General features: G+C 42.3%; 1 protein-coding gene across 1 annotated transcript in view; it reads left to right on the forward strand.

Moving 5' to 3' along the window:
- The first annotated feature begins 7,384 nt into the window (after positions 1–7,384).
- Positions 7,385–24,044, forward strand: part of LOC145352578 (uncharacterized) — a 52,472-nt gene continuing 35,812 nt past the window's right edge. Inside the window, exons 1-2 of the mRNA XM_080202630.1 lie at positions 7,385–7,735; positions 12,411–13,784. Of these exons, the coding sequence (XP_080058756.1) occupies positions 12,912–13,784 (873 nt within the window). The 5' untranslated portion in view covers positions 7,385–7,735; positions 12,411–12,911. The remainder of the gene's footprint in view (positions 7,736–12,410; positions 13,785–24,044) is intronic.

Raw genomic sequence — 24,044 nt, forward strand, 5'->3', positions numbered from 1 at the left:
AACAAGGTCAGTGAATGATACAGGCTACAGGCTTCGCCAGGAACATGAAGGGTATTTATTGACAAGGGAAACCTGTACAGAGACTGGCAGCACTCCACCACCTCCACCTGCTCTCCAGCAGCCCACCAGCTGCCCTCATCCCTACATGTCTCTTATCTGCCGTCAGACTGTTTTCTACCTCAAAGAGGACTCCGTTCCCAGGCTGATTATCCACTCTCAGTCCCAATTGGTCCCTGAAGCCAGGTGTAAAAGTGTAAAAGGAGGCAGACGTTCCTTCACCAAAATCCCTTTACTTACAAGTCTGACAGCAGTGTACAGAGTGCTTTCAGTTATCTGTCTGCATTAGGTGTTCCAGAGGAACTGACACTCCTGGTCAAGTACAAAGCAAGAGGCTTCTGACTGGCCCATCCATTTGGCCCCAGTCAGGGAGTTCATATTCTAACAGGCCCACCTCATCTGCTGTGTTCTCCTTAAAGAGGCAATCACCATAATCACCAGACAGGTGACCCGCTCTGAATTCTCCCCAAGAATCTTGGGTGTCTTCATTGTGAAAGGATAAAGGTTGGTGTTCATTTCATGCCAACTAACACTACATTGTGCCCCTCTACCTACCCCATGCCCCTCTACTCACCCGCAAGGGCCTTATAATCCCTATGCCAACTAATGCCAACCTTTACCACTCACTCACTGCCCTTAGCCCTTACACCCTACATGCCAACTCCGTATCCACCAAGGGCAGGAAATGAAATATACTCTTGTTCTAACTAGCTATTTCAGACTTCACTACGTTGAATAAAACATTCTCATTGATAAAAGCCCAGTCAATATATTTAAGTACTTCCAAGCAATGAATCCCTTATAAAAACAAGTATTTGTATTCATAGCTCCATATGAAAGACTGCTAATCCTCCAGCTGGTGCAGTGCAATTTGCACGAACACCTCTGGAACTTTAGCTCTGACCTCCAGAATATTGGTTCAGTGACACAGCCAATATGATACCATATTGCAGTATAATCCTAATTTGGTTACACTCCCAATAATATGCCCAGAATGGGGAAGGATCAGGGAGAAGATGTGGGGTGGGCAGATGTTATGCCTCTCAAATGGCTTGGGTCTATACATTCTCCCCGCGTCTGCGTGGGTTTCCTCCGGGTGCTCCGTTTTCCTCCAACAGTCCGAAAGACATGCTGGTAAAGTGCATTGACCTGAACAGATGCTGGACTGTGGCCTCTAGGGGATTTCCATAATAAATTCATTGCAGTGCTAATGTAAGCCTACTTGTGACACTAATAAATAAACTTAAACTTAGTGTCCAAAGATGTGTAGGATAGGGAGATTAGCAGGGTGAATACTTGGGGCTGAGAGGTTAGGGCCTAGTTGGAATGCTCTGTTGGAGGGTCAATGAAGGCTCAATGGGCTGAATGGTCTCTTTCTGCACTGTAGGGATTCTGTTCTATAGAGTTCCAGCAACTGCTTTCACCATGCTTACTGAGATGAATTTGTTTTGAAAACTAAACTCACCAGAGTAGAGTGAGGTGAGTATGTCAGAGTTGAATAAGTTCACTATGAGTTAAGAATGTATGTGGGATAATTAGTGGAAGGGATAAAGTGACAGACCAGGTGCATGGGATTACTCAAGCAGAAGGTAAACAGTAACTGGGTCAAATTGTCTGTTTCCCTGTTTAAAGATCAGTGGATTTCCATGTAAAATCTGTCTGGCTGGAACTTGCAGACAAGGAGAGATTAGACAGATTGGTTCCCAAAGAAGAAAAGTATTTGCATCTACAAAAGGAATAGTTTAGCATATAAATTCTGATATTTGCCTTTATTTGTGCAGTTGATAGCATAACAACAATGGTAAATATATATCTCAGTATACATCAGCCCAAATATTTCAGGAGGCAGCAATCTCTATTCAAACATTTCAAGGCCTCAGTGCATTTCTTGCTGAGCCTTCAGGGCACAGCTTCTCCAGAAATATGCGGCTCAGCGTCCATCAGAGCGTATGGGAAGGAGGACAGGACACCCTTCCCTTTTAGGGCATTAGCTGCCATATGGTAAGTTTAAATGCCTAGTATGAATGTCAGTAACTGGTTGAGTGGATGAATGAGTGAATAGGTGGGGTGCGGTAGATGGGTGAGTGGGTGGGGTGTATGACGTATATTAAGTGGATGAGCTGGTAGCTGGGTAGGCTGGCAGGCGGTCGCTACTGTGGACACATCACTTAGCTTTGATGATGTTATCAGATTCAGATGCAAGAAAGGCACACCCAGCCTGATTGACAATGCAAAGTTCTTTTCACTAACATGCACTTTGGTGTAAAGAATTCCAAAGCTTTACAACCCTGGATAGGTAACAGATGGATGAAGTGTGTACGTGGGTAAGTTGGCAGGTGGTAAGAGGGTAGGTTAAGATTAATCAATTTTTAAACAAAATTCAGCTGATGACTCCAAAATGCGCAGATTAAAATCCATCACTGTGCTATTTTCTATAAATTGGAGGGAATCACATAATGACCAAGTGAAAATGTACACCTCAGGACAAGGTGGGGTGAGCCAGGCTTTGTTGTGGGTTAGTGATCTCATTGCTGCCACTGTAAATGAATGCAACCTTTTTGACAGGTCAGTCAAAGTATTTGGCACAGGTCAATTAAACATGCCACCTTATTCCAATACTCTCCCAGGTAACTGACCATCCTGAGAATGTGATTCTTGACTGATAACCAAGTCTGTGAAGAAGAAATGGATCAGACTTGTAAACAGACAGGACCAAAGACTCTTGTTAGTTTGTGATGGTTTACTGTGTGGCTAGGGGTTTCCAATCAGAGGTTTATATTGACAGACATGTGTTTGGTTCATCGCGTAGTACAAGTCCAGCAAAGACTGCACAAAGTCACTGATTTCCTTGTTTCATCAATTATTAATGTGAATTGAAAGTTAATCCAAGGAACCATATCTTGGATGTTTTTGGTGTATTGTGAAAGGCACTGAGCTTTGTACATGACTGTGAATAGATAGCTTTGTGCCAATTACATTCATTTTCTTGTTCCAAACTAAACAGACAGGGTGGATTCCAAATGAATGTTCCCAGTGGTGGGGGAGGCTAGAACTAGGGGTCATGGTTTGAGGATAAGGGGTAAGCCTTTCAGGACTGAGGTAAGGAGAAATTTCTTCACCCAAAGAGTGGTGAATTCACCACTAGAGAAAGTAGTTGAGGCCAAAACATTGTGTAATTTCAAGAAGAAATTAGATGTAGCTCTTGGGGTTGAAGGGATCAAGGGATATGGGGCAGGAAATGAGATCAGGATATTGAATTTGGTGATCAGCCATGATATAATGAATAGCAGAGCAGACTCAATGGTCTGAATGGCCTACTCCTGCTTCTATTTTCCATGTTTCTACGTAAATGAATTATTTGGTGAGTCATCACCTTAGTAAGAGATACTCTGCAGGAGGATGGAGTATGGGGGTTCATTAGGATAATGGGCTTCTCAATGGTGCAACTGCATGCATGTGGCTCTGCACACCCCATCCCACCCCGCAACACACACATATTATTGGGGATATAACATCTGTAAGAGCTCCCATTCAGTCCTCCTCCTCCCCTTTCTGAGCTCTCATAATCTGGAGAGTGTGGCCCACCTCCATAATCATGGAGACCTTCCTGAGCCTCTATTGGACAGAGCCCTCCTCAACTATCAAAGCAACAGCATTTCTGCTTTAGGAAAACTAATGCTGTCCTCCTCATATTGCTGGTGGCTCCAAAACTTTCACTGATACCCACTGACCTCGTGTGGTGAGATGGTGGAAGGGAGTTGTGAGCCAAGTGTGGGGTAAGTAGTCCACCAGGCCACCCCTGGAATATTGCATGCAGTTTTGGTGTCCTCATCTGAGGAAGGAGGCTCTTGCTACAGAGGGAGTACAGAGATGGTTTACCAGACTGATTTCTGGGATGGCAGGACTGATGTATGTGGAGACATTGATTCAGTTAGGATTGCATTCACTGCAGTTCAGAAGAATGAGGGGGGGAATCTCATAGAGACCTGTAAAATTCTGACAGGACCAGACAGGGTAGATGCAAGAAGGATGTTTCCATATGTGAGTGAGCCCAGAGCAAGGGGTCACAATCTGAGGATACAGGGTAAACTGTATTGGACAGAGATGAGGTGAAATTCCTTCATCCAGAGAGTGGTCAGCCTGTGGAATTTGCTACCACAGAAAGCAGTTGAGGCCAAAACATTGTGTTTTCAAGAAACAATTAGATGTAGCACTTGGGGCGAAGGGGATCAAAGGATACAGGGGAAAGTGGAGTCAGACCACGGATGATCAGCCACGATCATAATGAATGATGGAGTAGGCTTGAAGGGCTGAATGGCCTACTCCTGCCCCTGTTTTCTATGTTTCTACATTTTATAAGTAACCATCCTGTTGGTTCTCTTGAAGGCCTGAAGACAGTGGGAAGTACTGACTGTCACAGGATGAAAGCATCATGGGTGTTGCCAGGGTAGTGGCCATTCACTGAGATAGATTTTGTGGTGTGGCCACACACCTGGACAGAGTGGTAGCCCTTGTCATTACAGTATCACTCCCCTTTGACATGAGGAACCAGCAGAGCATTTGATGGTGTCCTTCACCATCAAAGAAGGTCCCTTGGCAGACATGTCCTTTCATCCTGGTCTTACTCAGGAAAAATAGGAGGAAGTCACCTCTCCTTCTGTAAAGTGCCTCTGTGGCCTCCGTCATACTCCTGGGAATGATGAATTATGACACATTACTAAAGTCTCCAGCTCCTGCCTGAAAGGAACCAGTTGCATAGAACAAAAGAGCAGCAGAAATCTTCCCAGTCACTGAAGGTCAACTCCACACTGGTTTAATAATTTCCATGGGATGTGGGTTCTGCTGGCTAGATGAGCATTTGTTGCCCATCCCTAATTGCCACACCATTTCAGAGCAAAGTTAAGAGTCAACCACATTGCTGTGGGTCTGTTATCATATGTAGGCCAGAATGGCAGATTTCATTCCCTAAACGGATATCATTGAACCTGATGGGTTTTTACAACATCAACAATGGGTTCATGATCATCATTGGTAAAACTAGCTTTTAATTCTAGATTTATTCATTGACTTTAACCTCCACCAACTGCTGTGGTACAATTTAAGTCCTTATCCTCAGTACATTAGCCTGGGCCTGTGGATTACTAGCCCATTACATTACCACAGTCACCCCTTTTGAAGCTCCAGGTTATGGTGAAGGTGTCGGTGTAACTTCAACACCATCTCCTCAGGGAAGCATAACCAACCTAAGGTACTGGCCCATCCTAATGCCAGACTGGTACTCCTGCAGAACTCTCCCAGGACAGGGCCTTCAAAAGAGAACCTAGCTCGCCTCCCTCCTCACAAAGGCTCACCTCTCTGCCTCCTCCACTGCATGTTCTGCTCATTTGGTGACCCAGCAGAACTGAAACCATAGCCCCTCTACCTATAAAGCAAGGCAATGTTACCTTCTGAGAAAATGCTGGAAAATCTCAGCAAGTCTGGCAGCATCAGTAAGGATGTGCTTGAGTCCTCCCTGTGTCGCATACATAGATCCTTTCACATGCCTCCAACATTCTGCCTCCAATTGGATACCCCAATCAGGACAACTATCTGCCTTTGATCTTTTCATTGGAAACTGTCGACGAGACATTGGCCGTCTTAATTTTTCTACCCCCTCACCCATTCCAATCTCTCTCCTTCTGAACTTTGAGCCCTTTGCTCCCTCAGGTCCAACCCCGACATTGTCAGCAGGTTTGATGACAAAGGAGATTCTGTTGTTATCTGGTGTACTGACCTCTACCTCGCAGAGGCTGAGCGCCAACTCTCAGATACTTCCTCCTGCCTTCCTCTGGACCATAACTACATCACTGAACGTCAAGCCATTATCTCCATCACTGACCTCATTTCCTCCAAACGCCTTCCCTCCACAGCTTCCAACCTCATATTCTCCCAACCCTGAACAGCCTGCTTCTACCTAGTTCTCAAAGTCCACAAAAAGGACTGTCCTGGTAGGCCCATTGTGTCAGCATGCTCCTGACCTACTGAACTTATTCCCTCTTATCCTTACAGATGCTGCCAGATCTGCTGAGATTTTCCAGCATTTTCTCTTTCGGTTTCAGATTCCAGACTTTTTTGTTGAATTCAAACTTAACCATCTATAATGTGGTTGGGATTTGAACCTGGATCCTCCAGAGCATTAACCTGGATCTCTGGTCCAGTGACAGTACCACTACACCATCACCTACCCATCAACCACAGTAATTTGCTTTTATCCAATGTTACCTTCTGCCTTCCTGAGGTGTTAGCAGAAACTTCCAACTTCACTGAAGAATTCATCATGGTGCTTCCACAGCGCGGGTAAATCAAAAGCACCATTTTTAAATAGCGCCAGTGTAGGACCTATTTTGCTTCCTACTGTATATTGCTTAAGGAACGAATGTGAAAGATGTTTTCTGCGCAATCTTTGGTCGATGTTAGTATCCATGCATTGCATAAGGCTGTGGACGGTAATAATCTTCCACATTCAGTGATTGCGGCTGTATTCAAGGACACACCCGAGTGTGCCACACTAGTTAACCTCACACTTTGCAGCCTGAACAGGAAGTAGCCAGTAACACAATTCTGCAGGCAGGCATCGCTAGAAACACCACCATGCAAATGAACACTGGCGCCAATGATAACACATATTGATCTTTTGCATAATATAGTTGGATTTTTCTTTTGCTACTTAGACATTCGCAGCTGCCATTAGTTGCACAATATGTCTGTAAGTAACATATAAATTGTCAAAGGCAAGCAGCCCAAGTGTATACGCACAAATGTATCTAAAGCTGGGGAACTGAAGCAGCATATAGGCATGGAGAGAGGAACACATTGTCTCACATCCATGTTCTGCATAATTAAGAAATAAACATTTTTAAGCAAGCAAATGAACACTTATGAAAAAATAAATGCATATATGAAGACAATGTGTCAATGTATGAATGCCACACACTGGTGGGAAGGGTTATATGGTAATTTTTCATCTCTTTTTACACATTCTAACTAACCTTCTGTGTAAGTCTAACATTCCCCTCCCCCTTTTTCATGTCTGCAGACCTACTGTACACAAATAGACAAAGGGCGATTTGCCCTATCAGCTAAACCAAGGTTAGCAGACCTACCTACAACTCACAGGAACAGGAAGGATTGGGGCAGTCAGTAAAACTGTGTTGCAACCTTGTTGCAGAGATGCATCAGGTGCCAGTTGACTCAACAGACGTGTACCTCAAAGGGGGCGGGGGGGGGGGAACGGCTGGAAACACCTAGGGGGTGAGGTACCATCTGTGACTCAATCAATACATGCAACTCACTCTTAAGTCAAAAGCAAAAAAAAATGGCAACTGGTGGAAATCTGAGACAGGAAATGGAAACACTCTGCGAGCCTGGAAGCATCTGTAGAGAGAGAGAGAGAGAATGTTCTAATATCAGGTCATCAACCCAAAAGGATCAGATTCCCTTTGGCTGGCGGTGTTTGTGTCAGTAAATGCTCAAAGCTCAGAGGGGTTGGGCTGGGTGACGTGTGTAACAACTCCACAAGTGGAATGCAAGGAGGCGGCTGCTTTTCAATGTGAGCCTGACTGCTGATACAGCGACTGCCGAGGCTGCTACTGTGGCTCACAGCTGATTCCTGGGCAGCGGTGGAACCGACCGATCACAGGTACCATTGCAGCAGGCTAGCTGGGCAGGGGGAAATCGAGCAAGGATTGGGGCTGAGACGGGAAACACTGCCCGGCTTTTGTTTCTGTTTAATTTTTTTCCCCCCCGCTGTTCAGTTTTTTCAGGCTGGAGGATCTGCCGGCTCCGCCCGTGGTGGGAGAGTAACTGGTCTCAGCCCAGGGCTCGCTGTAGCTAAGCCGGTTCCTCGTTGTATTGCACCCCTCTCTCTCTGGGTGCTTTTCAGCATTCGTGCTGGGGTTGAAAAAAACACAAGATTGGGAAAGTTTTACTACCGACGAGAGCGGAAAAGTGTGGGGGCTGAAATTATATAAACGAGCTTGATCATAAAAATCCTATTTAAAATGTATTTTTTCAAGAAATGGGTCTAAATAAGTTGCATTAAAACGAAAAGGTTTCGCTTCAAGTCAGTGGGAATTTACCAGATCTATTTTAAATATTGGCTGGAAAGGTACCGATAGTGAGTGCTGGTTTGAAATATTAATTCTTCGCATAGATGGAGCAGCTGAGAGCTAGCTAGCACTGGGAGAAAGACTTGTCCTCGCTCTGGGGAGTTCTTCCTCCAGGGTATTCTTAACCTGCCATCATCTCCAGCCCTGTCCCCATGAACATGCTTTCTTTCAACTTTGCAAAATGACAGCAAGATTGTGAAATGCTATTGATAAGCCTTTGTCACTTCCGGGTGTGAAGTAATCTTAATTATTGTGCGGCTGATAAGGGCATTAATTGTTTTGCACTGCTATTTATAACAATCCTAGCCTCAAATGTCCAAGAGGCTTTAAATCAATGCTTGTAATTACATCAGTTGCCATTAGTATCAGTACAATGTTACTGTTCTTGTAAATATACGATTTTAAAATGCGTTATAGTGTAGTGTGTTATATACACTGGCATAGCGTAAAATAAATTTCACTGCTAACTAGGAGGTTTTAATATTTTTAAACAAGGTATCGTTAAGGATTGAATGCAACATTTTGCCAATTTAAAAATCAAGAAGGTAATAAAAATTTAGCAAAAATGTTTGCATATTTATGTGCCTTGTTATCTTGTTTTTGTTACATTGAGACTCCCAAGTCATGGATGATGACACACGAAACGGGGTAGCTTGAGTATCGTAGGAGAGACTTTGTATGCAAACGGAATCGAATAATTCTTAATGATCCTGTTGTCAATCGTTTCTGTTCCATTCCAAAAAAGACAAGAACTGAGGATTGAATATAGAAAACGATGTTAACAAGGTTTATATGATCAGATTTACCTGCTGAAGGGCTGACTATAAGCAGTTGGCAACAGTGTGTTTTTTTATTTTAATTTGATTTGATTTATTGTTGTCACATGTATTAACATACAGTGAAAAGTATTGTTTCTTGCACGCTATACAGACAAAACATACGGTTCGTTGAGAAGGAAAGGAGAGTGCAGAATGTAGTGTTACAGTCATAACTAGGGTGTGAAGAAAAATCAACTTAATGCAAAGTAAGTCCATTCAAAAGTCTGACAGCAGCTGGGAAGAAACCGTTTTCACGTTGGTTGGTAGGTGACCTCAGACTTTTGTATCTTCTTCCCAATGGAAGAAGGTAGAAGAGAGAATGTTCGGGATGCCTGGGGTCCTTAATTATGCTGGCTGTTCTGCTGAGGCAGCAGGAAGTGTAGTCAGAGTCAAAGGATGGGAGGCTGCCTTAATAATGTCCTGCCTTAATGGCTTTTAACTGCAGAACTCTACAACTGACTATTGCTGAGATCTTTAATATTTAATTAAAACTTACACCTTATCCCAAATGTTGGTTTATTGACTGTCAACTAATTTGTCCCATTTGGAAATTTTTATTTAATTATGCTTCAAATCAAAATTGGACATAGAATTTATTCTCAAAATTCCTGTGCAATTTGTATATACCAAAAAAAATTGACATTTTTGGTGAAAACCACCCTAACTTGAGGAAAGATGGTTAGTTCTGAATAACCAAAGCACCCAGAGGAAACCCATGCAGACACAGGGAAGAATTCCAAACTCGACATAGTCACCCAAGACTGGAATCGAACTCGGGTTCCTGGCACTGTGAGGTAGCAGTGCTGACCACTGTGCCATCCTACAGTTCTAAATTATGTTTCTTTTAAAGAAAAGTTTTGCCCTGTGATGAAATTTTTAGAAACTGAAGTTTCTAAACATTGCCATCATATTGTGCGTAAATTACAATCCTGAGGCTTTGGGGTTTATTTTATAAGATGCCTTTTCTATTCGGCAACTGTTGCATCCACTTGGTAGAGAAACTTAGTCATTTATCTTGTTTTCTTTGGTGCAGCTGTCCCACTGTGCCAATAAAGTATTTTCAAACAAAGTACTGCTTTGAAAAATCTCCACAATATATTTGAGATTGTCGCAAATTTCAGAATCAGTGGTTATTAAACTAATTATGTGAGCTTATTTTGAAGTGAGGGCAAAGTCTGCTCTTTTTTAACATTTAATTTTCAGAAACTTCCTCTTCATGTTTACGTACATGGGGATAATCTCAGCCTTGCCTCTTAATCGTTTTAATAAGTTTGAGCCACGATTAAATCATTACCTTATTACTCTTTTGTCTGATATTCAAACTAATCACTATTAATGCAAACCCTTGAAAATTTCAACATACTTACCAATCGCACATTTTTCTATCCATCCATTCTCTGCTTTGCAAGTTGATAACAAGTGTATTCTGTATTGAATTTGTGAATCCTGTGGCTCTTCAGGAAGTGACGGATGGTGTGCCCCCCCAAGACAGTCTGACTGTCACACGTTTTGCATCAGAGTAACACCCTTATTTGCCATACATTTTATTGAAGCAAAATTGCAACATTGACCAGCTGGGAATCTTCCTCTGCCAACTTTGCCAAACCCTGGTGAAGGTCTTCTCCTTCACCAAGAACAGTTGTTACTGACTACCCTAAACCTGCTTAATTCGCCAATCAAAATGGTCGTCGGCTGTGACCTCTGTCATGCATTAAGTTTGCAAGAGCCCAAAGTTACATGTGAATGAGGAGATGATGGCCTAATGGAATTAGCACTAGACTATTAATCCTATGCTCTAGGGACCTGGATTCAAATCCCGCCACAGCAGATGGTGGAATTTGAATTCTACGAACAATATCTGGAATTAAGAGTCTACAGATGACCATGAAACCATTGCTGATTGTTGGAAAAACCCATCTGATTCACTAATGTCCTTTAGGAAGGAAATCTGCTGTCCTTCCCTGGTCTGGCCTATATGTGACTCCAGACCACGGCAATGTGGTTGACTCTCCACTGCCCCCGGGCAACTAGGGATGGGCAATAAATGCTGGCCCAGCCAGTGACGCTCATGTCCCATGATTGAATAAAAAAAGTGAATATAATCTTGTAAAATAAGAGCAGAAAACTGCGGATGCTGGAAACCTGAAATTGGAAAAACAGGAAATGATGGGAAAATGCAGCATATGTGGAGAGCAAAACAGAGTCATACAGATTCAATATTAACTCTCCACAGGTGCTGCCAGACCTATTGTATAGTTCTAGCATTTCCTGTTTATGTTGAAACGTTGTTCTGGTCGACACAAGACATTGTTAGGATACAACTACCTTAAGATCGGACATGCTGCTACTCAGATATCCCAATTAAAAATTGAGTAAGTTAACTTCGAGATTTTTAAAGGCCAATGCACATGACGAAATGAAACATTAATTTACACTGGTGTGCAAATGTTAAATATTCGTTTTTTTTCTTTCAAATTCAAAACTCACTCATTTTTTAAAAAATATCAATTCAACTGAGTCGTAGCACTTTTACCTCTATGGTTTTAGCCCAACTCATTTGTGGTGGTGAGGGATTGTCAGAGGTGCTGCTGTTCGGATGAGAGGTTAAACCCAAGGTCTTGTTTTCCTGCACCACTGAATGTAAAAGATCCCACAGAATTTAATTAGAGTGTGGAGTCTTTCCAATGCCTTTGTTAACATTCCTCCTGCAACCAACACCACGAAAACAAAAATTCTGGTCACTTATTCATCTGCTTTCTTGCTGTCAGCTTCTATTCTTTTATTTTCTTTAACTCCTTTATTCTAAAATAGTAAAGTGGGAAGCATATTGATGAGAAATGTTTTAGGTTTAATCACTGGTAACACTTTCATGCTAATAGTGGGACAATTACAAATGATCTCAATACCCTGAACTAGGAAAATAATCCTAAGTTTGTATTCCTAATTTGTTTCGCAAAGATCCCTGCTAGGAAATGTTGTGGGCAGCCAGTAAAGATGACTGGGCTTAACTTTGATATGCCTTCAAGATATCCTACAGGCTAAATCATCTTTTGGTGATGAAACTTAAACAGGAAAGGAGGAGGAAACTTAGTATTTACTTGTTGGCAAAATGCAAATTGTTCATACAAATCCAGTTTTCTAAACATTTCTTTACATTCGTTTTTGAATGTGAACTTTTATAAGCCAACATTTACTCCTCTTCCCTTGTTACCCTTGAGAAAGTGGTGGAGAGTTACCTTCTTGAACTGCTGTAAGATGTAGCTAAGAGGCCAGAATTGACGTTGGTCTGGGTATAAAAGCTTTTTGTGTACTTCCATAATACCATGCCTGATCTAACAAATATGCAAAGAATGTTTCACTTTGTTATTTTTTTCATCTCTTTTTACAGACTGAAGGAGACAATTGGCACAAATGCTGAAGGTCATTGGAAAATAGCAGTAACCATGCAGGGAATACAACCCAATCCATAAAACCATAAACTGCAAAATAAAGTGAAGTGATCCGTTCGTATTTTGCAAACGTAGCTTGCAAATTAGTAGATATCTCCATAGCATCTAAACTACAATGCCGTTCAGTAAATAAAGATTGACCTACTTTCCTTTTAAAGCTGATTCATTAGTAACTTTAAACTGAGATACATGAAAAGTGTATTGAGTTGCCCGGAAGCTAGAAACAAAACAGAGTAATGGAAGTAACTTTCCATTTTAATTTCTTAATCATTTGACCCTTTGTGAACTATTTCTGAATTATCTTTGCATAATAACTCCGTACGAGCACTGTCATCAGCTATGTGCTGTCAACGTGATAACTGGTGTTACAGATTATCAAGAAAGATCACCAGTTGCAACAGGATGAAGAAAACATAAATGCAAACAACCTGTCCCCAAACATGGCGGAATGCTTGGTGAAACTGAATGGCATTAACGGAAATGTGGAAGTTTCTATTCCTTTGGATGATTGTGGATTAGATGTGAACCAGAATTACATGGAGGAACAAGATCTTGGTGCAGTTCAGTTCAAAATCCAAGGAGAGACAACTGTACTGGAAACTCACAACTCTTTCAATTCAGAAGCATTAGATCGCAGTGAATCACTCAGTGCTACCCCAGCAGGCAACACGGAGGATCCCATTAGCAAAATGAAGCATAATTTAAATGGAACTGATTTAATGGGTGGGAGGGAGGATATACAGCTTAACGCTCCAACAATTGAAGGATCGTTTACATCAAAAGATGAAGAAAACAATGAGTTATGGAGCGACTTTGCAGGTTATTGTAAAACCTCTCAGTTTTGTGGTACTTTTCGTGAATTGTCTTCGAGTGAGAGAGATGATTTTGCTGGAAAGAGCTTCCAGGAACAGAGCTCCAAAATTCCTAACGGAAGCTTCACAAATCATCACTTTCTGAACCAACGCCATGAAACTACAAATCGCAAATGTGACAATGGATTGAACGCTTCTGTTTCAACTACTGACGCTTGTGCTCTGAAGTTCAGCGTGTTAAAATCAAACGTCTCTGGGAACGCTGAAGAGGAACCACCGAGAGGCCACAATCCAGGCCAGTCTGCAGCTTTTGCTGATAACAGCTTCACTGACTCTGCAGCAAATTGGACAACGTTTGAACATAATGCCCAGTTAGTTGAGGGCACGCTTCAGTCTGACTGTGGTGAAACTGAATTTTCAGGCTTTGATACGACACTGTGCCCTACGAACTCTCCATTTTCTGACAATCGGGAGGTCCTCTCTGCAAGTTCAGCCCTGAAGGTTAGTCTTACAAGTTCTTTTGTAAACAAATGATCATCAAGATAATGTTTGGGAGGGTTGCTGAGATTGAACCTTTGGAGAATTGAATTAATTACTAGTTGAAAGTAAACACAGAAAATGGTGGAAAAACACAGCAAGTCAGGCAAAATCTGTAAAAGAAAGGAAAGCAGCCTAAACGATGTTCATTTTTGTTCTTTTTGTTTCAGATTTCCAGCATACTTGCAAAATTTTGTTTTGACTGGTGGTAGAGACAATGATAAGTTGTAAAGTTTTAAAGTTCATTTATTAGTTATAAGTAAGGCTTAAATTAACGCTGCAATTAAGTTACTGTGAAATTCCCCAGTCGCCCCGGTCCAGCGCTTGTTCAGGTCAATGCACCTAAACCGCACATCTTTCAGAATGTGAGAGGAAATTGGAGCACCCGGAGGAAACCCACACAGACACGGGAACATGCAAGCTCTGCACAGTGACCCAAGCTGGGAATCAAACCCAGGTCCTTGGCGCTGTGAGGCAGCAGTTCTAACCACTGTGCACCCTACTGACTCAACTTTAACCTTTTGATTTTGCTTCTTCATGTGACCTGACCCCCAAAATATTTTGGCTAGTACTGATATCATCTGCATTTGCCATTTTCAGTAGAAGTCCAAGTAAAAAGCCACTGAAACAAACAAAACAGCAAGGCCTTTCAAAGAATTTCATAACTGGAATTGAAAGCGATGCTGATTGTGACACTACTTCTTGTAACGTAGCTGAAGGAAAATAATATCATTGAGTCAGTTACAAGGCTGTGATCTCGAGTTTATCTGGAAAAAAGAAGTTAAATTGCAATATCATATCTTTTAAGTGATATCTTATACAATTGAGATTTTGCTTTTCTGATGAATTTGGTGTAATATTGCCAAAAGAGAAGTTCAGCAGTAGGAGAAGAAATAGATTGTTTCTTTGTCACCTATGTGGCTTTTGTTTTAGAATATCAAGCTTTCTGTTGCTACTGAGCTAGTATCATAGAATCCCTTCAATGCAGAAGGAGGCCATTCAGCCCATCAAGTTTGCACCAACTCTCTGGCAGAGTGTCTTACCCAGGCCCTCTCCCCATGACCCCACGTATTTCCAAGGCTAATGCATTTAACCTCCACATCTTTGGACTCTAAGGAACAATTTAGCATGCCCAACGCACCTAACCTGCACATCTTTGGACTGTGGGAGGAAACCGGAGCACACGGAGGAAACCCACCCAGTTGTGGGGAGAATGTGTAAACTCCACACAGACAGTGACCCGGGGCAGGAATTGAACCCACGTCCCTGGCACTGAGAGGCAGCAGTGCTAACTGCTGTGCTGCCTGCGTCGTTTAAGAATTTAGCACATTCTGGGCACACAGACTGATCAGGGCCAAACCTTTATATAGAAAGATTGGCTAAGTGAATGGAGAAAAACTGATAATGTTGAATTAGTCATCAGGTCAGGAATGTCTGTCAAGTGTACAAGCTGACCTTTTCATGTACTGAACCTTTTCTTGAAATTGTGTGCCAATAGCTAAAGGACAAGTCAGAATAGAAAACATGGAAAATTGCTGAGGAGCCGGTTTCTACGTACAGGAGTGTGTGAAAGGTGAAACCAGAATGACACCGAGGTTACATACCATCACAGCAGTATAAACGTTATTTATTAGTGTCACAAGTAGGCTTACATTAACACTGCAATTAAATTACTGTGAAATCTCCTAGTCTCCACATTCCGGCACCTGTTTGGGTGCACTGAGGGAGAAATATAGCATGACAAATGCACCTAACCAGCACGTCTTCAGACTGTGGGAGGAAACCAGAGCATCCAGAGAAAACCCGCGTCGACGCGGGAATAACAGCAGACTCCACACATACGATGTTCCAAACTGGAATCGAACCCAGGTCCCTGGTGCTGTGAGGCAGCAGTGCTAACCGCTGTGCCGCCCAATAATGTTCTGAAGTGGGAGAGGATTACCACCTTGAACACCAATCTGCACCTGCTCTCCAGTATTCAAAAACACTGATGAGGGGAGAATAATTTTAGTTTAAGAAGCCTATTGGTTCTAATTTACATAAATCAGGATCAGATAAGAACATCAAACTCTTTTGGAGTTCATGGAGGTTTGAGTATAGAAGGCTGGCCAGAAAAGCATTGCAATAGTCAATAGATAAGGCATCTTTAAGGATTTTGGAAACAGGCAGGTGGAACAGTGGTTAGCAATGCTGCCTTACGATGTCAGGGACCCGGGTTCAATTCTGGCCTCAGGTGACTGTCTGTGTGGAGCTTGCACATTCTCCCCATGTCTGCGTGTGTTTCCTCCGGATGCTCTGATTCCTTCCCATAGTTTAAAGATATACAGGTTAGGTGGATTGGCCATGCTAAATTGCCCCTTAGTGTCAAGGGGATTAACAGGGTGAATAGGTGGGGTTACAAGGATAGAACCTGGGTGGGATTGTTGTTTGGTTGCAGGCTCAATGGGCTGAATGGCCGCCTCCTGCACTGTAGGGATTCTATCATTTACTTTTTTTTTGGAGATGATCCTGGTAAGAAATATAGCTTGCGTGCAAATAGGACATCAAAGCTGTAAACAGTCTGGTTTATCCTTGGAAATAGGAGAGGGATATGGGGATATAGAATTGATGGCAGGCTCTGATTCAATAGTTTCACTCTTCCCAGAGTTTAAATGAGGGAAATTCATCTTATCTATGGAGATGGCGTGATAAGTTTAGAAGGATGAAGGGGTCCAGGATGAGTCTCTTTTGCAGAAGCAGCAGTTCTGGAATATTTAAGGTCACTACTTGAACGGTGTAAGTCAGTGTGGGGTGGGGCGGGGGGGGAGAGAGAGAGAAACCAGGAAGGGATGCTGTTTAGTGTTAAGTAGCAGTTTAGTGAGAAGGGAGCAGGAAGTGGATCTAATGGATAAGATGAACTCAGTGAAGACGTGAAAGAAAATAGAGAGAAATGATGGAGTTTGGGATGAGAGGAAGAGGCAGCATTAGAGGATGTGTGGCTTATTGGGTAAGGAGGTGAGGGAGAAGCCACAGGTCTCAGTCTTAATGACAAAGTCTGTAAGAAAGCAGGGTTTAAGGAAATAGTGGGTAGTGGTAAAAAGAAGCAACTTTGCTTTTCAGACTGATTTTGGAGTAGTTTGTGGATAAATCAGTTGTGCACCAGATCTGATCAAGCTTTCTTCATGGTCTTGACAGAACGTAATTGGGTTCTACGTCGCGGGTGATGGCCAGGGTGGGAGAAAGTTATGGTATTACTGGAAGCAAGGCTATCAAAAAGCGCAAGTGAGGATGTGGTTGAGCAAACTGACAGCTGCAGGAGTAGTATTGTGAAGGAAAAGCCAAGGCTACACTGTTTGTTTGGAGTTTAAAAGTGCAGCTGTTGTTTTTTGGGGAGGGATTTTTCCAGCAATGAATGCAAAGGGGAACTGAGTTGGAAAGCTGCATTGGGAAACAAGTGTTGAGGTATAAAATGAGGTGATTGTAATGTCTTTATTCTGCTCACAGATATGTCGTCTGCATTTTGCAAACCTTTAGAAATAGTTTCATTTTGAGTTATGAATCGTGTTTCATTTTACATTCTACCTTCACTGATTTGTTCATGCCAAAAGTGGTGCGATTATATGCCCATATCACATTTAATTTCTGACTTGTTTGTTTCTCATTATGGGGTGTCCCATCCCACATTTCTGTCCGTACCTCTGAAGAGGATAGGATGATGCTTTCATCTCAACAATCAGACTTGAAATGCGTCCTTACTTAAACCTAGATAAAAACACGTCAGATCCCTGACAGATATTTTCATCATCTCGATGCTCCGTTCTGTTATATGCTTAAGCCATTTCAAGGGCACATATTCAGGTGGGTATTCTATTATCTGACGAAGAGTAGAGAGAGAGAGAGCTTCATAAATCACAGGGTAGAGATTCATCTTGGATGCCAGTGCAAAACAATCAGTATTGAATTGTCCACCTGCTTATACATGCCATCTGATATTTAGGTATACTGCATTCAGTGGTGTTAAATATTAGGAGCTGTATGTAGCAGGCAGCTGATTTAATACAACCCATTTCCTTCCACAGCCTGAAATTTACTTTCTACACTTGGAATTTTTCTAGCTTACAGCCTATAGCTGAGGAAACTGTCTTGCCATTGTATGTCCCTCAAATCCTTGTGGCATTAGTTAGCACTTCTACCTCACAGCTCCAGGGACCCGGGTTCAATTCTGGCTTTTGAGTGAGTGTCTGCGTGGAGTTTGCATGTTCTTCCCATGTGGGTTTATTCTGATTTCCTCGCACTGGCCAAAGATGTCAGGTTAGGTGGATTGGTCATGATAAATATGTGGAATCACTAAGATACTCCAGATAAGCAAGATACTCTATCAGAGAGTCAGCTCAGACTCAGTGGGCCGAATGGCCTCTTCTGCTTTGTAGGAATTCTATGATTTGGCGTAAATATTTCAAACAAGTTAAGCTAATCAGTTACTAGTTGGCCTCTGGCAGATATCCATGTGCCTGATGATGTTAGTAAATTGGATAATTTTGAATTTGCTGTTACATAACTCCAGGTAATACTTTATACACATAGTTAGGTTCTTTTATACCTTTGATGAAATTTTTACCAAAACACCAGTTTTACAATATTATATTCCTTACAGAATTCAGGTTCCAGTGCCAAAAATAGTTAAAATTTCTCCCACTGAGTAAAGGGGTCAGTTGCTGTGCTTGTTATCAGTCATGCTGACAGTTCAAATGCATACAAAAATCAAACCCATCATTAAATTTTGGAATTGGGCACTGATTTATTTAACATTATTTTTTTCAGATCACAGGTTCATTTCACTTCCAGTTCCTTTCAACTGAACTAGGTGTGTCCCAAATTGTCCAACAATGATTGTGCTGTAATTTTGCCTCATGTTTATACAATGCTTCTGTGTGCTGACACTGCGCTACTGTTTCCTTGTTGTTTTACCTTGAGCTGTCGTTGCTTTTCTCTTTTTGCATATCATCTTCTTGCAGCTCCTCGTTGTTACTTTATAACCTTTTTGTTTGGCTTGAGCTAACTCAGGCTACGTTCTGCTGAAAGCTGTTGCTAAAATTAATTTGAATGTAAAAGAAATTGAATAGTCTATTTTTGCTCTCGAGGTGATACTCTTAATCAAGATTGCTACCAACATTGTTTCCAAGCTTTGACCAGATTCATGTGAAATTTTACTTCTGACAAATTAAAGTTTGACCTTAAGTGTACGATATGGTATTATATTACTATCCAGGGATTGATTAGTAACCTTGTAATATTTTTATCTCACTGGATATGACGCATGATTGCCTGGACTTCAGATACTGGAAAGATAAGCACTTCAATGTGGTTTTGGTTATGGTTATAAATTAAACCGGGCTGCACGGTGACAGTGGTTAACATTGCTGTCTCAGCACCAGGGACCCAGGTTTGATTCCGGCCTTGTGTGAGTGTCTGTATGGAGTTTGCACGTTCTCCCAGTGTCTGTGCGTGTTTCCTCTGAGTGCACTGGTTTCCTCCCACAGTTCAAAGGTGTGCAGGTTGGGTGGATTGGCCATGTTAAATTGCCCCTTGGTGTCTAAAGATGAGTGTATTAGATGGATTAGCCATGGTTACAGGGATGGGGCAAGAGAGTGGGCCTGGGTAATATGCTCTTTCATAGAGTAAGTGCAGACTCAATGGGCTGGATAGCCTCTTTCTTCACTGTGGGGATTCAGTGATGGTTCTATAGTAAAAAAAATGGTAAACGTACCACCAGTCTGACAACACTGTGACTTGTGACGAAGGGGCAAACCCCGAAAGCTTGCGAGTTTACTATCAAATAAATCGGTTGGACTTAAACCTGGTGTTGTCAGACTTGATGTGGGTATGCCGGTGTTGGACTGGTGTAAACACAGTAAAAAGTCTGACAACACCAGGTTTTAGTCCAACCTATTTATTTGATAATATACTCACAAGCTTTCGAGGGGACTCCCTCTTCGTCAGGTGAATGGAGAGTTCTGGCCTCGGACAGAGCATATAAAGCACAGACAGTTTAGAGATTACTGATTAGAATGTAAAGATTCGCATTCTAATCAGTAATCTCTAAACTGTCTGTGCTTTATATGCTCTGTCCGAGGCCAGAACTCTCCATTCACCTGACGAAGAGGGAGTCCCCTCGAAAGCTTGTGAGAATATTATCAAATAAATAGGTTGGACTAAAACCTGGTGTTGTCAGACTTTTTACTGTGTTGTCAGACTTCTTAGTGCATTTACCTCAGTCTGACGCCAGCATCTCCACATCAAACGTACCACCAGCAGCAGCTTGGAACGATGTAGCAACTTGCATTATTTTTCTAGCACTCAACCTCCTTTCTTAACAAATAGAAACAATGTGCAGAGATACGGGGAAAAGGCAGTGGAATGGCACTAAGTCATGATGCACATTTGGAGAACTGGCACAGACAAGATGGGCCAAATGGCCTCTACATGCACCATAACAATTCTGTGATTCTGCAATAAAAGGTGTAGTAACTTTTCAGAGTGAGGATTTATACAGTGCTCCATGAGACCTGCCACTGTCACGAGTGGTGAGGCAAAAATTGAGATGAGAGATTTACCCAAAATATACTTGAACATGAGACTGTAAATCAATCTTCTCACTTTAGATGCGATCTTGAACCTTTTCCAACCATGGTAGCTGAGCTAATTTGAGTTGAAATCTCACACGTTCTGAGGACAAAATACAGAATCCCTCATAACTGGGTTCAAATAAATAAAGCTGACCTCCCACATCAGGCTGACTATCATAACATTTGACTGGTAAATTATGCAGAAGGTTATCAGGAAGTGTTTCTGGTGCAATCAACTGTGATGGTTTCATAAATGAAATAGCTTCCAGTTAAAAGGCTTCCAAACTTCATAAATTGAGAGAGTAAAGCAACTTCTTCTGCCTTGTAAATCTGTCAGCTGTTATATTGAAGAAGTGTGCTTATTACCAAAAGTTGGCTATGGAGGATGTTGTAAGATCTTTTTGGAAGTATTGCACAGCTATGGAATTAAAGTTTGGAAGGTAATAAAGATAACACTGGCCTGACTGCCTGCAGTATTTAAGTTTAAGGTTACTTATTAGTGTCACAAGTAGGCTTACATTAACACTGCAATGAAGTTACTACGAATGTCCCTTAGTCGCCACGCTCTGGCACCTGTTCGGGTACACTGAGGGAGAGTTTAACATGGCCAATGTATCTAACCAGCATGTCTTTCAGATTTGTGGGAGGAAGCCAGAGGAAACCAACATACCACGCAGACTCTGCACAGAGAGTGACCCAAGCCAGAAATTGAACCCGGGTCTCTGGCACTGAGAGGCAGCAGTGCTAACCACTGTGCTGCTCTATTTGTGACTGTCACTAAATTAAATACCAGTTTGTACTAGAGTGTAGAAACATACAGGCATTGGTATTCACTTAAGGAAAAACTGCAGAATTATTAATGTCACAAGCAAGGAGTTCTGATTTAAAAACACCGTACTTAGCATTTTTTCTGTAAAAATGCAGGACTTTCATGTGACATCTTCATCTTCATTTTGATTCTTCTAAATATTCTTTCTAGGGTAATTTTCAGAAAATAATTAACATGCAGATGAACGATTTACAGAAGTTGAAAGTTTCCATTTTGCTTTGTGCAGTGTCACATTTTTGGCTTGATATTTTGTCATCAACAAGTCACACCCGTAAGCAGATATCGTATTGCCTATTATTGGTAGCATGCCTAAACCTGTCCAGTATCTAGGTCAGTGATGTTGTAATACCTTTGCTCTGTACTTGTTGATGGATTCCTCTCTTTGCGACAGGGAGACTCTGTTACCAGGACAACGGGCACCTGTGGGCAAAGGTGTTTTATGTGCATAAAATACTGTTTATTTTTTCTCTGGAGATTATCTCTAAGACATAAACTACCCTTGTTTACTGTAGAACAGACTATCACTTGAAAGTTTGCATTGGTTTAGAGCAGGAGTGAAAATAATTTGTTTTTTGAGGGCTCTTTGCCTAACTTAATTTTTTGGAGAGCTGCTTTGGATTTGGGGCTACATCTGGTGGGGACACAATGGTTAGTACTGCTGCCTCACAGCGCCAGGGGTCTGGGTTTGATTCCCAGCTTGGGTTACTGTCTGTGCAGAGACTGCACATTCTCCCTGTATCTGTGTGGGTTTCAACCTACAGTCCAAAAGACATGCTGGTTAGATGCATTGGCCATGCAAAATTCTCCTTTGTTGTCCCCCAACAGGCACTGGAGTGTGTCGACTAGGAGATTTTTACAGTAACTTCATTACAATATAAATGTAAGTATATTTGTGACACTATGATAGAATCATAGAACCCTCCAGTGCAGAAAGAGACCATTAGGCCCATCAAGTCTGCACCAACCAATCCGACCAAATCCCTACCCCCATATCTCTACATATGTTACCTGCTAATCTCTCTAACCTACACATCCCAGGACACTAAGGGGCAATTTTAGCATGGCCAAACAACCTAACCTGCACGTCTTTAGACTGTAGGAGGGAACTGGAGCACCCGGAGGAAACCCACACAGACATAAGGAGAATGTGCAAACTCCACATTGACAGCGACCCAAGCCAGGAATCGAACCCAGGTCCCTGGAACTGTGAAGCAGCGATGCTAACCATTGTGCTACCGTGCCGCCACTAGTAAATAAACTTAAAATATTGTAGTTTTTGGAGATTCCTCCTTCATATTTACTAATAAACGTGTTTTAGCATGGACACAGACGCACATTTTAGTGCATTAACTTCCGCTGTTCCTCCCCAAGTGTGGACTATTTGTTGCTATTTCTATTTCACTGTGAGTTGCTGATGGCTCACTCTGGTTTGTTGCTGGGGCCTTGTGGGTGACAGAAAATGACATTTAACATCAGATATCATAGAAGGCGCTACTCCCCTCTTCCCTACCGCAGTAACAGTGAAAGTGGGGAGGGAATGAACTCCTCATCGTTCCAGATACGTATGTGTTTGTGTGCATGGTTTTGTCAGGATTTCCAGAGAAGGACTGATCTGTATTCACAGTGGTCTGTTTCCTGTCAGGGGAGACAGATTTTTTTCCATGAAGTACATCAGAAACAGATGGGAAAGAAGTGTAGGTTGGGTTGATTTGGCCATGCTAAATTGCCCCTTAGTGTCAGGGGAATTGGCAGGTGAGGTTACGGAGTGGGATTGGTGCAGACTGGATGGGCTGAATGGCCTCCTCCTGCACTGGGGATTCTATGATTACGGGTGTAAGTAAAACAGGTCAGCTAAAAAGATCATATCCTTTCATTCTGTTCAGAACTCAACTGACTTATTTACAGATCAGTGCTTTCCTGGGAGAGGGAGAGAGAGAGCCTCTCAGCAATTTCACTGTGAAATGAGAATCGCACAAACAGCCCAGGGAGAGAGCGGTGTATAAACCAGCACAGTACAGCCACGGGCTGGGGAGAGTGCAGAGATTTCCGATCAGGGTCTAACGCTGGCTTGGATATAAGGTGCAAAGGGTAGAAGGAGACACACAGTGAAGTGTAAAGCAGCAATCACCTTCCCAGTGTGGTCTGGGATTATTGCAGCTCCACAAGTGGCCAGGCTGAGAACTGTATCAAAAAAATAACTTGTGAACTGGTGTCTCCGGATTTGGGAGCTCCACACTGGGGAGGTTATCGTGTATGTGTGAGGGCAACCACCCTTTGAATATTTTGCACCCAGGCCTTTGATTTTTCACCGGATATTTGCCCATTGCCCATCAGGATTTTAAATCCTGATTAACACAGAACTTAAAACATCAGCTGAAATGTTGACTGCTTTCTCCAGGAAGCATGCCCATACTCACGACTCTGAATTCACACAGAAACAACACTGGATATGACTACATTGCAGGCAGTTGAGATTGCATTGATAGCCATTTATCACTCTGGACAGCTTTGACAATAGGGAATATGCCTCTGAGGTCTACAGGCAAATACCCCAGCTGTCCTATTGTGTGGGATACAATGCGATTAAACCATGAAGGGTGTGTGTGGGGGTTATAGGTAAAATGGAGGCAGGAATTGAGAATCATTTCAACTGCATAGGTAGCGGTGAAAACAGTTAAGGAGGGAAGATAAATCCTGAGAGGCGTGAATGAACCTAATTTTTGTTTTAAAGTGACACAGTGGTTAGCACTGCTGCCTCTCAGCGTCAGTGGACCCAGGTTCGATCCAGGC

The sequence above is a fragment of the Carcharhinus amblyrhynchos genome, chromosome 14 (genome assembly GCF_965287045.1).
Source record: "Carcharhinus amblyrhynchos chromosome 14, sCarAmb.v2.hapA, whole genome shotgun sequence".
In the NCBI taxonomy this organism is placed as follows: Eukaryota; Metazoa; Chordata; class Chondrichthyes; order Carcharhiniformes; family Carcharhinidae; genus Carcharhinus; species Carcharhinus amblyrhynchos.